At 43.0% G+C, this 14,707-nt stretch overlaps 1 protein-coding gene across 1 annotated transcript; it reads left to right on the top strand.

The window, feature by feature from the left end:
* The first annotated feature begins 1,387 nt into the window (after window positions 1-1,387).
* On the top strand, window positions 1,388-9,206 carry IL4 (interleukin 4). Its single transcript, NM_001009313.3, has 4 exons — window positions 1,388-1,578; window positions 1,854-1,901; window positions 6,643-6,768; window positions 9,039-9,206. Exons 1-4 carry the CDS (start codon window positions 1,444-1,446, stop codon window positions 9,135-9,137), a joined length of 408 nt encoding a protein of 135 aa, NP_001009313.3. The 5' UTR covers window positions 1,388-1,443; the 3' UTR covers window positions 9,138-9,206.
* Window positions 9,207-14,707: the final 5,501 nt, after the last annotated feature.

Below are 14,707 nucleotides of genomic sequence, written 5' to 3'. Positions count from 1 at the left end.
GGACCCCTGAATGACCAGCCAGTGTATGAAGCGAGGACAGCACTGTGGAGGCGGTGCCCTTAACCTGGAAGTCTGGCCCAGCGTCATGCAGTTGGTGTCAGATGTCACTGCGCTGAGCCCGGCAAATTCGCTGCACAGTCCCAATGGAAGGATCCTAAATATGGTCCAAGGACCTTCCTGTTACAATTGTCCAGATTCTTTCATGGACTACAAGTTACCACAAATAAGAGCCCAAGTGCAGGAATGACCTTAGCAGTCATCATTTCTGTATGACCTTCCAGAGGAAATCACTGGAGAGGAAGGTGAGAAACCAACAGAAAGGAAGTTGAGAGGAAAGAGAAGGAAGGGCTCAGGGAGGACTAACCAGTGGTGTGCCGGGATGCAGGCATCTGAGTCAGTGGTATGGGTGTGCAGCACCCACAGGAATTAGACTGAGGTGCCAGGGCAAGTGGTGGCACCTTGACCGGGACAACTGATTTGCACATCTGTGAAAATATCACTCTTTTCTCCTAATTAACTGAGGTTGTATTTCAAATCCATTTTCAAAGTGATCATTCCTTTTTTAAAAAATTACTTTTATTATTTATTTTTTTTGCCACACAGTATGTGGGATCTTAGTTCCCTGACCAGGGATCAAACCCATGTCCTCTGCAGTGGAAGTGCAGAGTCTTAACCACTGGACCGCCAGAAAAGTCCCTCAAAGGAGTCGTTCCTGAAACCTTGGGATAGGCATACTTTGCCTAGAGCCTCCTTACTGTTAAAGACCTGTGGACCTGACATGGTCCTAATGAAGCTCCACCACGTATTACACGTCCTTGGCCAAAATCCTAAATGTGGAAGAAAGGCATGTTTAAATGCTACAAGAGAGAATCTGTGCCTGTTACTTTCCTTCTACCCAGAGAAAAGAACCACAGATCAGCTTTTCCACAAAAGGAGAGTTTCCCAGATGCCACCCATACTTGGAAGAAGCCAAGGTGAAATACTAATCAAGTCACACTTTCTTGATATTACTCTATCTTTCCCCAGGAGGGCTGCACTAAAACAAACTCGGACACCTGTGGCCTCTTCCTTCTATGCAAAGTAAAAAGCCAGCAGCAACCCCAAGCTGATAAGATTAATCTAAAGAGAAAATTATGGTGTAATTTCCTATGCTGATACTTTGTAGTTAATTTTAAAAAAAGGTTTCATTTTCCTACTGGTCTGATTTCACAGGAACATTTTACCTGTTTTTGTGAGGCATTTTTTCTCCTGGAAGAGAGGTGCTGATTGGCCCCAAATGACTGACAACCTGGTGTAATGAAAATTTCCAATGTAAACTTATTTTCCCTCAGTTTCAGCAATTTTTAAATCTATATATAGAGATATCTTTATCAGAATTGCATTGTTGGCGTCTCCTGGTAAACTAATTGTCTCACACTGTCAGTGCAAATAGAGATACTATTAATGGGTCTCACCTCCCAGCTGATCCCAGCGCTGGTCTGCTTACTGGTATGTACCAGCCACTTCGTCCATGGACACAAGTGTGATATTACCTTAGAAGAGATCATCAAAACGCTGAACATCCTCACATCGAGAAAGGTGAGTAAGCTATCTGGCACCATCTCTCCAGATGTTCTGGTGATGCTGTGCCTATTTCTTAGACTGTGAAAAGAACACAACAGCTCCTAGAGACTTGGTGGTTGATGGTAGGATGGTGAGCACTGTGGAGATTTTTCTCCTGCTGTTTTTTTTTCCCCTCGAGGGACTATAGGAAGTTTTCTTAGTTTGAGATTGTCAGAGCTGTTCAGCAAGGCTTACCCTGTGCAGTTGAAGGTAACTCACTCTCTTGTTCTCTTGTTCCTGCCTGGGCCAAGAATTCATGCATGGAGCTGCCTGTAGCAGACGTCTTTGCTGCCCCAAAGGTAAGAGCTGTCCTGGGTCTGCTTTGGCAAATGGGTGACTTGGTGAAGAAAGCCATTCACAAGTGTTTAAACAAATTTAACAGAAAGCAAACAGGCTCAAACTAACTATAATGTATGAAATATTTTCAAAGACTGAGAGTTCTGATCTTTATTCTCAAATCCATTTTAGTGTTTCTGGTTACACTTGACTTAGAAGATATATGGTAGAAAGCTTGGGTTTTATAATCATAATTTAGACCTCAATCAAGGAAAAGCTCTTTAAGATTTTACCCAACCCAGGTCTAATACCTGGAATATAGGAGGCACTCAATTAATGCTGCTGAAGGAGAGAATTTTTCTGGCCCATACATTTCTGAAAAACCAAATACTCTCACAAGAACAGATATTGAGATTACAGGTTGAGAGAGCTTTCATTTTGTCTAAGAGACTTCCTATGGCAACAGAAAATGTATCGCCAGAGCCCCTCCTCTTCCGCAGCCTGGTCACCTAACAGCCCACCAGCTCCGGGCACGGCTGTCCAGAGACCCTCAGCTTTCTCTGTCCTGCAAACTCCCCTCTGGCCAGTCCAGAACCATCCTATCAGACAGGGGCCAACGTATCCCTGCCTCCGGCTGCTCCTGCCAGGGCATCTCACCTTTCCTCCTCCTGTGCCTCACCCCCGCCCCCCGATCTTCAGTGGGAGGAGATAGATTTGACAGCTGATAGTGTATTTTCTCTGACAAACACATGACTACAGCCATATCAATAGCTTTCAGCACATCAGTTCCTGTTTTCATGGAAACACACAAGTGAGAATGAAAAACCCAAAGCTTCAATTTACCAGTGGTCTCCTAACCACCTGCTTTCCATGTATACCAGTGGGTAACTTGGCCAGGGCCAGAGCGTAGGCCTGTCCTGCTCATGAGCAAAACTATTCTTCAGGCCTTTATCCAGACTATCTCATTTTGCATTAAAGATTATTCCAGGAGTCAGAAATGTAATAATTACATAATAGCATATAATATAAACATATGTACTGTATAATACATATTATATAATTTTATCCTTCAGAATTTCATCCTGTATCAGAAATCCTGTAACAGCAGGTTGGAAGGATTTTATATATATGTATACATAAAATTTCATATCTAGTGTATAATACTTTATATATTTAATATTTTATGTATATATCTTATATATAATAGTTTATCTATCTTAATATTTCATATAGAGAGAAATAAAATAGCCCAGAGTCACTGAGTCATGCTCTGGGTTCTCCAGGGGGTGGCTCACTGCTGAGAGGGTGCTATCAAAGCCAAGGGCAAGGCCCAGCAGAAGCACTGTGAGGCTGGAAGTGAGACAGTTGGTGGCTTTAGCCCCAGCTCTGCTATTCACTATGTGGCCTTTGACAAGCCTCTACACCTCTCTGTGCCTCAGTTTCTACATCTGAAGATATAAAAGCAATTTTGAAAGTTGGTTGGAATCCAACTCTTGAGTTAGTGGAAAATGTTACTATATAACTCTTGATTAAAGGCAAAAACTGGTTGTAGAGAAGCAATCATTCTGAGAGAGAGGGGCCAGGGGTTTGAAATAATCAACCCTCCATGACTGCGAGCCCAGGGCAACCCCACTCTGGGCTTCTCTAGAAGACAGCCAATCCTCTCCCCAGTCGAGGTGCAGGTCAGTTCCCACTACCTTCCTTCTCTCCTACCTATCTCACGCCTTCCTGAACTGCTTTCTATTCCTCCTGGATTAACAATTTCGTTTTTCCATTCTCTTTTCCTCAAAGACTCAGCACTGCTTACTTACCTTTCAAGATACTTCAGAACAAAGAAAGCTTGTCATTTTCAAAACCCACAAGGGTGCTATATGGGAGGAAAAGTTACTTTCTTGTGTTCTCAAGAATATCTTTCCAAAATCAAGCATACTAATTTTAGTGCTTTTAGAGATCCAGAGGCCCATTAAGCTCCAGTTAGGTGGCATCCTGCTCTTGGCAGATGCTGGAACAATGTGCTAATCTAAATGCTGGGTTCTGCAGGCAGTGCTCCCGGTGTCTATGAAGTAAGGTGAGAGAGGTAGAAAGCAAGCAAGCTGGCAGGTCTAGGAAGGACTTCTTTGGTGGACTATTAGTTGGAGGCATTTGCTACTACCAAAAGGTGCAAAAGTCCGTAATTTTTCAGAGAGCTCTATGCCAAACCTCAAATGTTTTTTCAAAAGTGAAAGCAGAGGACTTTTTTCACATATAGCATTGGCTGATTAAATTTGTGCATAAGGGGAGATAATGGATACAATACATACAGGATGGATCTGTCTGTCCCGAAGAGACGCTAGTCAAGACCCTAGTTAGAACTCTGGCAGAAACCCTGCACAGAAGTCTCCCGAATGGTGTGCCACCACTGTCGTACTCCCAGGAAGGGCAGGCTTCTTTCTGGCAGGAAACCAGGTCTCCCTTTTGAGCCTCTTTCCTGAGCAGTTCTGAACTGTAGAGTACACATGGCTCCTGAGAGTGTGCCCCCTGAGACACGAATGATCTACTCCAGGCAGCGAAAGCTGGACACGCAGATGAAAAGCCAGGCGGTACAGAGTGTCACCCTATTGCTACAATCCCACTGGAACTAAAACATTAAGGCCTTTAACTAAAACTGCCTTTAGAATTTCTTTTCTTAAAGGTTTTCCATTTGATTCAAACTCTTTTCTATACTTATCCTAATCATCTTTAGAAATCATTTGAAAGTTCTTTAGAAGATGTTTTCTCAAAACTGAGGCAGTGTAAGTTCTAAGTCCCTAGTCAAAGAAGTCAAAGTTTTAGAAAAGTCTCATTAGATTCTGATGGAAAAATAAGCAAAGGATCTCTTCTCCTTTTGACATTCTTGAACCTCACTGTTCTGTCCCCAACAGCACAGGCATCTGCCTCCATCTGCATACACAGCTGCTGTCTGTCTTCTTGCCTCATCACCTCTGTTCACCCACAATGCCCCCCAGAGATATGGTGATTTATGGGAGGTTTCTTGACTCCCAGAGCCCAGAGACACCGGTGCTACTCTTAAACTTCCAGTTAGAGTCAGGACCCAGGAGGGTTCACGGCTGTTCATTATATACACGTCCTTCTAAAGGCCCTGACCATGGGCCATCAAGCTCCACAAAGAGGAGCTTTTGTAGTCTGGGATACTGGTGCCTCGGTCTGGGTCAAGGTTTTCCTGGAAAAACCCTAAAAAAATCAACAGCACGTCTAGAATTCAGCCTGAAAAAATAAGAGATGAATTCAAAGATCTATACAGATGACTTGAGGCTACTGTAGTGATATAAGTAAAAACAATGCAAAGGTAGGGGATTGATCAGCTGTGGCACAAATATGCCCTACGTTCCTCCACAGCTCTCAAGCTCATGTTCTAAAATACTACTGAAGGATTTAAGGAATTGCTAGTACTATATGTGAAGCGTAAAGAGGTTAGAAAAGAATATCACTAGTTTGTCCCTATTGAAAAAAAAAGTATTAAAGAGAATCTGGAAATATAGTTACCAAAATTGTAATAGTAGTTCTCTCCGGCTGATGGTTAATGAAAAAAAAATCCATTTTTGTTGAATGCATATAACTTTTACAGTAAAAAGCCTTGATAATCAGAAAAAATATGGGAGAACCCAAAAAGCTGCTTGGACAGAGCTCCTCATATAAACCCCCTGGAGATCCTGTGAACACAGATTGATTTAGCGGGTCCAGAGGGAAGCCTGAGATTCTGCATCTCTAACAGGTTCCCAGGTGACGTCCGTGCTGCTGCTTCATGGACCTCACTTTGAGTGGCAAGGGATGAGAATAGGTCCTGGCAGAGACTGAAGACAGGTTTATCTGAGCTGGATTGGGCTCAAGCTTAAGACATACCATCCAGGCTCCATGACTCTGTCCTACAGTAGAACGAGAGGACACACCAGGCCTGACCTGGCCGAGACATATTCCCTCTCCCAGGTTCATAAAAAAGAGAAGAACCATGTGGCCAGACTCACATCAGAGCTGTCAGCATTCCAAAGAGGTTCTGACCCTGCACATTCAAGGCCAAAGGGCCCTTAGAGAAACTCCGTCCAAGGGCCAGCACTCTCAGAAGCTGCCTCTCATCTTCCCAGGCCCACCTCCTGGGGCACCTGGCCCTGATCCAGGAACTCACCTCCAGCTGTGAGGGGACATGTCTGTCTCCTCACACTGCTACCTTCCAGGAGGAGGGCTAAATGGGAGAGTGCTGGGGCGAAAGCAGCACTGTCCAGGCCAAAGGATGGACATTCATTTTCTCAATAAGCATGTGGGATTTCCAGGGAAACCTAGATTCAAAAACTATAAATTATAGGAGTTAAGAGCAGACTCTGATTATGAGCTTATGTACCTAAGATTCCCTCCACAGAGAGAAGAGCTTGCACAGGGTGAAGAGATAGACATGGGCTGTAGACAGGTAACCCTGCATTCAGACTCCACTCTCTCATTAACTTAAGTTGAGTGACTTGCTTCAGGTACCCTTTCAATAAAACCCTCCAATGGAAAAGACATTGGGAGGTTTCGGTAAAAGGCTACTGCATGTGCAAGTAACTGGGAGAGGCTGTTTACTGTGATGAGCAGCCTCCATTCACATGGCAGGAATACCTGAATAGCTGGACCACAGGTGAGCAAACTCGCCTTCTCCACTTGTCCCCCTGGAAAGAAGAAATCAAAAGGAAATCCCTCTCTCCAGTGTTCAAAATCGAGCTGGCCAGTGGCTATCTGTAGCATCTCTCTTTCTAGAACGCAACTGAGAAGGAAACCTTCTGCAGGGCTGGAATTGAGCTTAGGCGTATCTACAGGAGCCACATGTGCTTGAACAAATTCCTGGGCGGACTTGACAGGAATCTCAGCAGCCTGGCAAGCAAGGTAAGCTGTGCTCTGCCAACAGCCTGCCTTCCAATGGATGGCAGTACTACTTCTTAAAATATTCCTCCTCATGACCACTAGTACACTTTTAATCGGCTTATTCGTTCATTCGACAAATTTTATTTGTTGAGACTCTGTGAATGTTGCTTATAGGTACTGTTCTAGGCACTGGGGATACATTTTCTGCTCTCACAGAATGCTGTAATGGGTCAGTGAGAAAAGCATATAGCATGATGTCCAGTAGTGATAAGTGCTATGAAGAAAAAGGAGTAAAGAACATAGGGGTCAAGAGGGAGAGGGCTGATTTAGTAGCTGGCGACATCATCTAAGCAGATATTTGAATTAAGCAAGAGAGTTGGCCACATCACTAACTTGGAAGGAACATTCCAGGCAGAGGGAATGGCTGTACAAAGGCCCTAAGGTAAAAATGAACTTCATGTGTTCAAAGATCGACAGGAGGGCCAATGTGGCTGGATCTGAGCAAGTGAGGGGCTTTTAGGAGGAGACCACACAGGGCCTTATGGATTCTGCCCCACACATGGTGGGAAACTCCCACAGGGTTCTGAGCAGGGCAGAGACTACCACCTGATTTATGTGATTTTAAATGATCATTCTGGCTACTGTGTGGTAAACAGACTGAGTAGGGGTAAGCACAGAAGTAAAATGGCTTGTTGGGAAGCGACCACAGTACTCCAGCTGCAGACGATGGTGGGTGTTGCAGAGTAAGCTTGGCAGACATTGTTGGATTTGGGCTATGATCAAAAATAGAGCCAGGAGGACTTGCTGACAGATCTATGGTGCAGGGTAATAGAAAGAGGAGAAGATGGTCTCCTGGTTCCTAACCTGGGCCCCTTGGATGGTTGGCGCTGTCTACAGATATGGAAGACTAGGGGTGATCAAGGCTGGAGGCTGTGAAGATACTGACAGGACTGTTGAAAAAGTCTGAAGCTTAAGAGAGAGGTCAGAACTTGTGGTATTAAGTGAGGAGTTCTCAGAAAGATCTTTAAGTCACAGACCTGAATGACACAGAGGAAGGACAAGATCCAAGCACTGAGCCCAGAGGCACTCATATAGAAGTCAGGAAGAGGAGGGACCAGCAAGAGACCGAGTAGCAGCCGGTGAAGCAGGGGGAAATCACAGAGTGAGCGGTATCCCAGAAGGCAGGAGAAGAAGCTCTTGTAAGGAGGAGGGAGTGTGTCGAATGTACTGAAAAGTCAAGTAAGATGAACACTAAGAATGGTCATTGAACTCGGCATGATGGAGGTTACTGATGGTGCTGACACAGATAGAGATGTGGGAATCAAAGTCTGAGAAGAGTGGGTTCCATAGAGAACAGCTGTGGGGAGGAGTGAAAAGAAAGGGGTACTGAGTATGAAAAACTGCTTTAGGGTACTTTTCTGTAGGGTTGCACAGAAACGGAACAATAGCTGAAGGCAGGTATGAAGTGAAGGAAGTTCTTTTAAGATGAGGTCTATACAGAGCATGTCAATATACCAGTGGGAATGACCTAGTAAGAGGGGAGAACTGATGATGGAGAGAAAGTGTCAGAGTCAACAGCGGATGTTACCTAAGGCCAAGTAGAGGACTGGGGACGTTCATCCTCTCTCTGGGCACACTGCTTGATTTATAAGGTAACAGAACAGGGAGCAGATATTACACTCATTGTCTCTTTCGACCCTCCTAATGATCTTAGTAAGTAGGCACTACTGTTGCCATTTTATACAAAGGAAAAAACTGAAGCTTTTATAAACTAAGTAGTTTGTCTTAAGCAATACAATCAATAAACTGGTAGAGCTGAGATTCAAACTGAAGCAGTGGCCAGGTGGTAGGCAGCAGGAATCCTTCCCAACTGAAGTGCTGCCAACCTGTTATGTTGCTGTTTAATGGGCAGGATGGCAAATGGACTGAATCTGTCTCTCAGTAGTCCAGGTGGCCACACAGAATGCCCAAGATGGCAGTGGGCAGGTCTGAGCCTCCACATCCCTGCTATGCCCCTGAGCAGCACCTAGCTGTGACACACCTGTCCAGGGATGGCCACACCCTGAAGGCAGACAGTTACGGATTTACAGTGCCCATTTCTGGAATGTAAGCAGCATGCACGAGAAACAGCTAAACCCTGTTAGCCTAGCAGCAGAGTCAAGCCAGACTGGCAACCTTGGTTTGATCACCGTTCAAGTGGCAAGTGCAAGCGCAGGCTTGACCTGGGTAGACTGGCACAAGCAAGATTCAAATACTTAGCAATGCAAACTAATGAAATATTTCTTTTGTAGACCTGTTCTGTGAATGAAGCCAAGACGAGTACAAGTACGCTGAGAGACCTCTTGGAAAGGCTAAAGACTATTATGAAGGAGAAATACTCAAAGTGTTGAAGCTGAATATTTTAATTTATGACTTTTTAATAGCCTTATTTTAAACATATTTATATATTTATAACTCATCGTAAAATAAAGTATATGTAGAATCTGATGCATGATGTCACTTTAATGGCATAGGCTATATTTGCTTGCCAACTGTTGGGAAAACCCATTTACTGAAGAGACCAAAATTGGTATGAGTCAAAAATGAAACACTCCTTCCCTCTCAAGTTTTCTCACTGGGGACATAATGCATGGTATGATTAAAGAATACAAGGCCACATAAGATGTAAATGATAATTAAAAGAGCTTGCAGATTAAGTGCATAAGTCACATGGATTATCGAAAAATTCTGAATTGAAAAGGTGTCAACTGGATGCTTAGAACATTCTTCTCCTATTGCCACGAGGGTTGTTATATTTAGTCCACGAGCACGGGGGTGGGAGGAATAATTCTAGCACACTACACAGCACTACAGTAAACAAGGGTTAAAGTCCTAATAATGTAAATCCCTTTGATTCTCAAGTCTTAGAACCAACCAATAGACAAAGCATGGAAGACTTAATTATGCTTACAGAACAGACTGTAAATGATATCAAACTGAAAACATAAAAATAAGCTGAAAATGATTAAGAGGTAAAGAGTAAAAGAAGAGAAAGAGAGGTGGGGGCACCAATACCCCCCACTCAGGGAGAGGTCAGCAATATTGTCAAAGGTTGATGGAACATGAACAAGTCAAATATTTATTCAAACTGCAAAAGTAACAGAAGATGTAAAAATAGCTTACTACAAGAATTTGGAAAGGGTAGTATAAATAAGGCAGACTCTCATTTTTCAATGGAGAAACCAACACAAAATATCTACAGTTTGATAAAAACAGTTGGCATGGTGGTCATGTGTTGATGAATATTGTAGTTGGAGAGGGGTACATGAAGTTTGGTTGCATTACTCTGCTTTTACATGTTTGAAAGTTCTTACAATGAAAAGTGGGGAGGAGAGAACAATAGTGAGTAAATCAAGAAATCCTTGGAATTACAATGGTAACCACCAGAGAAACTAAAAAAAGTGGGGGAAGGTGGATTGTTGAGGATGGGACTTGGAATAAGGAACAAAGGGCAGGAGATTCTTGGCTTTCTACTTGAAGTCTGTGTGTATGACCATGTGCACAAGTGAGAAAATGCTTTTAGAAGTTTAAGTTAGGGGACTTCCCTGGCAGTCCAATGGTTAAGATCCTGCACTGCCAACGCACAGAGTGTGAGTTTGGTCAGGGAACTAAGATCCCACATGCCATGAGGTGCAGCCAAAAGATTAAAACAAATCAAAGTTTAAAAGTTAAAGCACTAAAATTAAAAAGTAACACACACTGGTGCAGATGTGAAAAAACTGAACTATCGCACATTGCTGGTATGATTGGAATATGGTACAGCCATTCTGGAAAACAGTATGGCAATTCTTCAAAAGATTAAACATAGCTACCATATACTCCAGTAATTCTAATCCTAGGTATCTACACCAAGAGAATTGAAAACATGCCCACAAAAAAATCTCCACACAAATGTTCACAGCAGCATTATTCATTTATAGCAAAAAAGTAGAAATACCACAACTGCCAATCAACTGATGAATGGATACACAAAATATGGTATAGCCATACAAATATTACTTGGCAGTAAAAAGAAAAGTATTGGCATATGCTATGAAATGGATGAAGCCTGGAAACACTATGCTAATTCAAAGGAGCCAGACAATAATGCCACATATGGTATGATTTCATTTATAAGAAATGCCCAGAAGAGGCAAGTCCACAGAGGCAAAAAGTAGAATACTGGTTGCTAGAGGCTGAGGGGATGAAGGAAGACTGAATGACTGCTAATAGATACAGGCTTTGAGAGTAATGAAAATGCTTTGATATTAGATAGTCATAATGGCTGTACAACTCTGTGAAACTACTAAAACCCACTAACTTATATACTTAAAAGGATGAATTTTACAGTATGTGACATACCTCAACAAAGTTGCTATTTTAAGCAATTAAAGGGCAAAAAACAAATGTCAAGTCATTGAAATGTGCCTTTAAAGACATGTCTGCAAGAATATGGATCTAGTAACAGTGAATGAGCATTCTCTTTTCATTCTTGCTCACACACATATGACAAAAATTAATACTAGTACTAAAATTATACCAAAACATGTAACATCTTTTTAACCCTTTCAAAATAAGGGAACAAATCAAAAGCTTAAAGTCTCACCCTGACCACAGCCAGTTTCACCCTGCCCACATAAAATACCAGCATGCCAAGGGCAACAAGTAACTAAGAGAGTCATGGAGCCTTCTAAGGCCACAATGAAAACTTTTAATTCATTTGCATTCAATGGCTAATGTGAGCTGTAGTCTGCCACAGGATATGACTTGTGGGTTATAGTTTGTGTATGAGGCCAGGATGGTAAAAAGAAAGGCAGTCGGAACAAAGAGAACAGGCCACGGAAGGATCGTACGTAGGCTCCAGGCACGTCTGTCTGTCATGGATGGAAATATCCAACAGTAAGCACTGGGGTTTAGCAAGGGAGTGAGAGAACATGAACCGAGGAGGACACACGTAAGAAGGGCGAGCAGAGAAACGTCAGGATTAAGTGAAAGTTGAGATGCTAATCGCTTAAGCACGCTCACTTAGGAAACTTAGCTACAGCCCACACCTACTTCATGGGACGTGCGTCTTGTCTACACTTGGAATGTGTGACACGGACAGCACAGGCTGACCCTACCTCCACCTTTTACCTATGAGCAGACTGTCTCTAACTGGCATTTGTAGAGAATACTTACTGAATAAGCAAATGAAAGAAAAGGCAGGTTGCTCAAATCTATAGCTGAATGATCTTCATTGAAACGCAAGCTAGAAATGCCAGCCTCTGATAAAAGTGCACCAAAGGCTCTCTTGTTGCTAGTTGCCAGTGCCCGGTCTGAGTTTTTCCCACCCTTCTCGGCAGGTCCTCTTGGTCAGCTTATTAGGGTGCCCAAGTCACCTGAGAATGCAGTTTCAGGGCAAAGCGCAGGGCACAGTTTTCTCATGGCCTGGCCTCTCAGCATACAGGGTTAGCCTCGCAATTCCTACCACCTGCCACTGAGGACAAAGCAAGCACTTTGCCTAGTCTCGGAGTTGATTTCCCAGTTCAAGTGATCAGTGCAACTGGAGCTCCATTCCCACGTGGAGTTTCCAAACCTCCTAGTTAGCTGCCTTTGCCCTTGAACACTCAAATTTTCTCCTCAGCTCGTGTTTCTTTGGATCCATCCTTCATGTCACCTTCTTCCTTGTTCAATGTTCAGTCTCTAGGCTGTCTTTCTTGCTTGCTTCCTATTAGCCAGCATTAAACCAAACACAAGCATGTTCAGATGTTTTAGGTGGTGACTGCATACCTGGGTACCTGCTATGCAACATCAGTAAAGAAAAGTAAAGATGCATAGGTTCCCTCAGCCTAGGGACCAGTCTTGAGGGCAAGACAGCCAGCAAGAAGAGGAGGACGTTGGCTCCTCTGGCCCATGACTGTCCCAGCCTCCAAGGCACAGGTGTGTACATCATCTGCTCTCCCAGCTCCTCCGAATCTAATCCTTCACAATCTTTTCAGCAGTTGCTTTTCTAAAACATAAACAACGTGAGTCACCCCCTTAAGATCCTTCTGTGGCTTCTCACTGCTTAAAGAAAACTCTTCAACAGCTGGATCCTGGCTTGTCTCTTTCCTCTTCAGGATCATCAGTCCCTACCTCTTTTGCCTTACTTCAAGCAGGCCCCCAAGGCACATAAGACTCACATTACTCCTTCTGCCTGGAATGCCTTGCCGTTCCACTGCTTTAACACCTTGAACAGCACTTCTGGGGCAAACCTTTTCTGACCCTCCAGTCAGACAGACATGTGCTAGGCACTGGGTCAGCTGCTAGGGAGGAATGCTGTGCCTGGTAGCTCACCATTCACCCTCCTTCACTACAGCCCTTGACATGTCATTCTCCACTCATATGGGCATGAGCCCTGCATAGGTCCACAGCAAATACAGAAGACACCTGGTGATTGAACGGCATAACCCACGATGGAATAGAAATCAAGGTCAACATAATATTTCTGTAATGACTCTAGCAGTTTAGGTTGGGTTAGGCAATATCCTCTTGTTAAGATTGGTATCAACTCTGAGAAATATTCTATTCAGTTGTAAAGTCCCAGTTAAATTCCTTTGTAAAGCTGGAGAAATAAACTCTTTGATTAAAAACTAAAATTTCCCCAGGCCTCTAAAAAGGGGTGGGGGAGGGGAGCAGGTGTAGAAGAATGTCTGATCTGTCATATTCTTTAGTCAGAGCCATAAACGTGTTTGGGTAAGACAAAGTGATGTTCTGATAACATTGATAAAAGTAACTTTAAGATTGGGTCACAGGAAGCCCAAGATAAATGCTGAGAGGAAACAGGTTCTTTTTGAAGTAGCCTCTTCGTAATCATTTTCCCACACATGTGTTCAACTTCCGAAGGAGGACTGAATACTTGATTTGCTTTGCAAATGAAACAGCTTAAGAATGAGACATTCAGATAATCTTATAGCTTGTTTAGAAGGCTCACTTCAAGTTTAGGCTGCAGCTTCAGAACCGTGTTAACAGTTCCTGTAGGCACATGTGAATTGAGGTACTTTAGGCTGGTACTTGGGATTTTTATTTTGCTCTGTTTTTAGTACTTGAATTTAAAAGAGACTCTCGATGGTCTTCATAAGAAGGTGGGATGAACAATGACCTCAGCAGCATCCTGACAACACAAGCAGCAACAGGCTCCCTGAGGGTGTGCCTTAGTGGTGTTGCTTGGTGAAAGTGAGTATCTTAGCTCCAGAATTCAACTGGGGAGGAGGGGCAGCAAGTACTGATTCTCTTGCTTACACTACGGCAGGCCTCTCATCTTACTTTCATATTCTACACATGTGTAGCAGTTTTACACCAACAAGCAGTTGGGAAGAGCGAGAGCAAGATCTGAAATGACCAGAGGAGTCCCCTCTCTATACAAAAAGCACACGGAAATCCTTTGAAACTTGCCAACAAATCAGAACTTCGTAATGTCCACTGTGAACTTCTTGCAGCTGCCTAATAATCAAAAAGTGTTTGTGAAAAGAATGCATGATTAACAATAATTCAAGCAATATTATGGCTTGAGATATTTTGGGCAAATTAAGTTTTTGAAAGAGATGATGATACCATTACCACTAAGATATGTCTTTTACCTTTTAGCGAGATACATTTTCCATACAGACTTTTTTAAGTTTCTGTTCTCAAATACCTACTGACAAGGATAATAAAACTTGGATTAAATTTTTTTTTGGTGAAGATAAATTTTTATCAATGAGAAGCATTTTTAAAAAACTTCTCTCCCAGGTTTCTGTATCATGATGACTTCTGTTTAAAGACCCGCAACATTAAGAGTTCCTGGTACAAAACTACACAGGCTTCTCTTAACCTCATGAAATTGAGATGTCAAGCACAAAGAACCTGCTTATTAATTATTAAGATCAAGATGGACGCAAACACAAAAATAGTTGAGTAAAGAAGCAGACCACAATTACAGGCA

Source organism: Ovis aries, chromosome 5 (assembly GCF_016772045.2).
Source record: "Ovis aries strain OAR_USU_Benz2616 breed Rambouillet chromosome 5, ARS-UI_Ramb_v3.0, whole genome shotgun sequence".
NCBI lineage: Eukaryota > Metazoa > Chordata > Mammalia > Artiodactyla > Bovidae > Ovis > Ovis aries.
The sequence above is the reverse complement of the archived record's forward strand: the minus strand, read 5'-3'. Positions and strand labels throughout refer to the sequence as shown.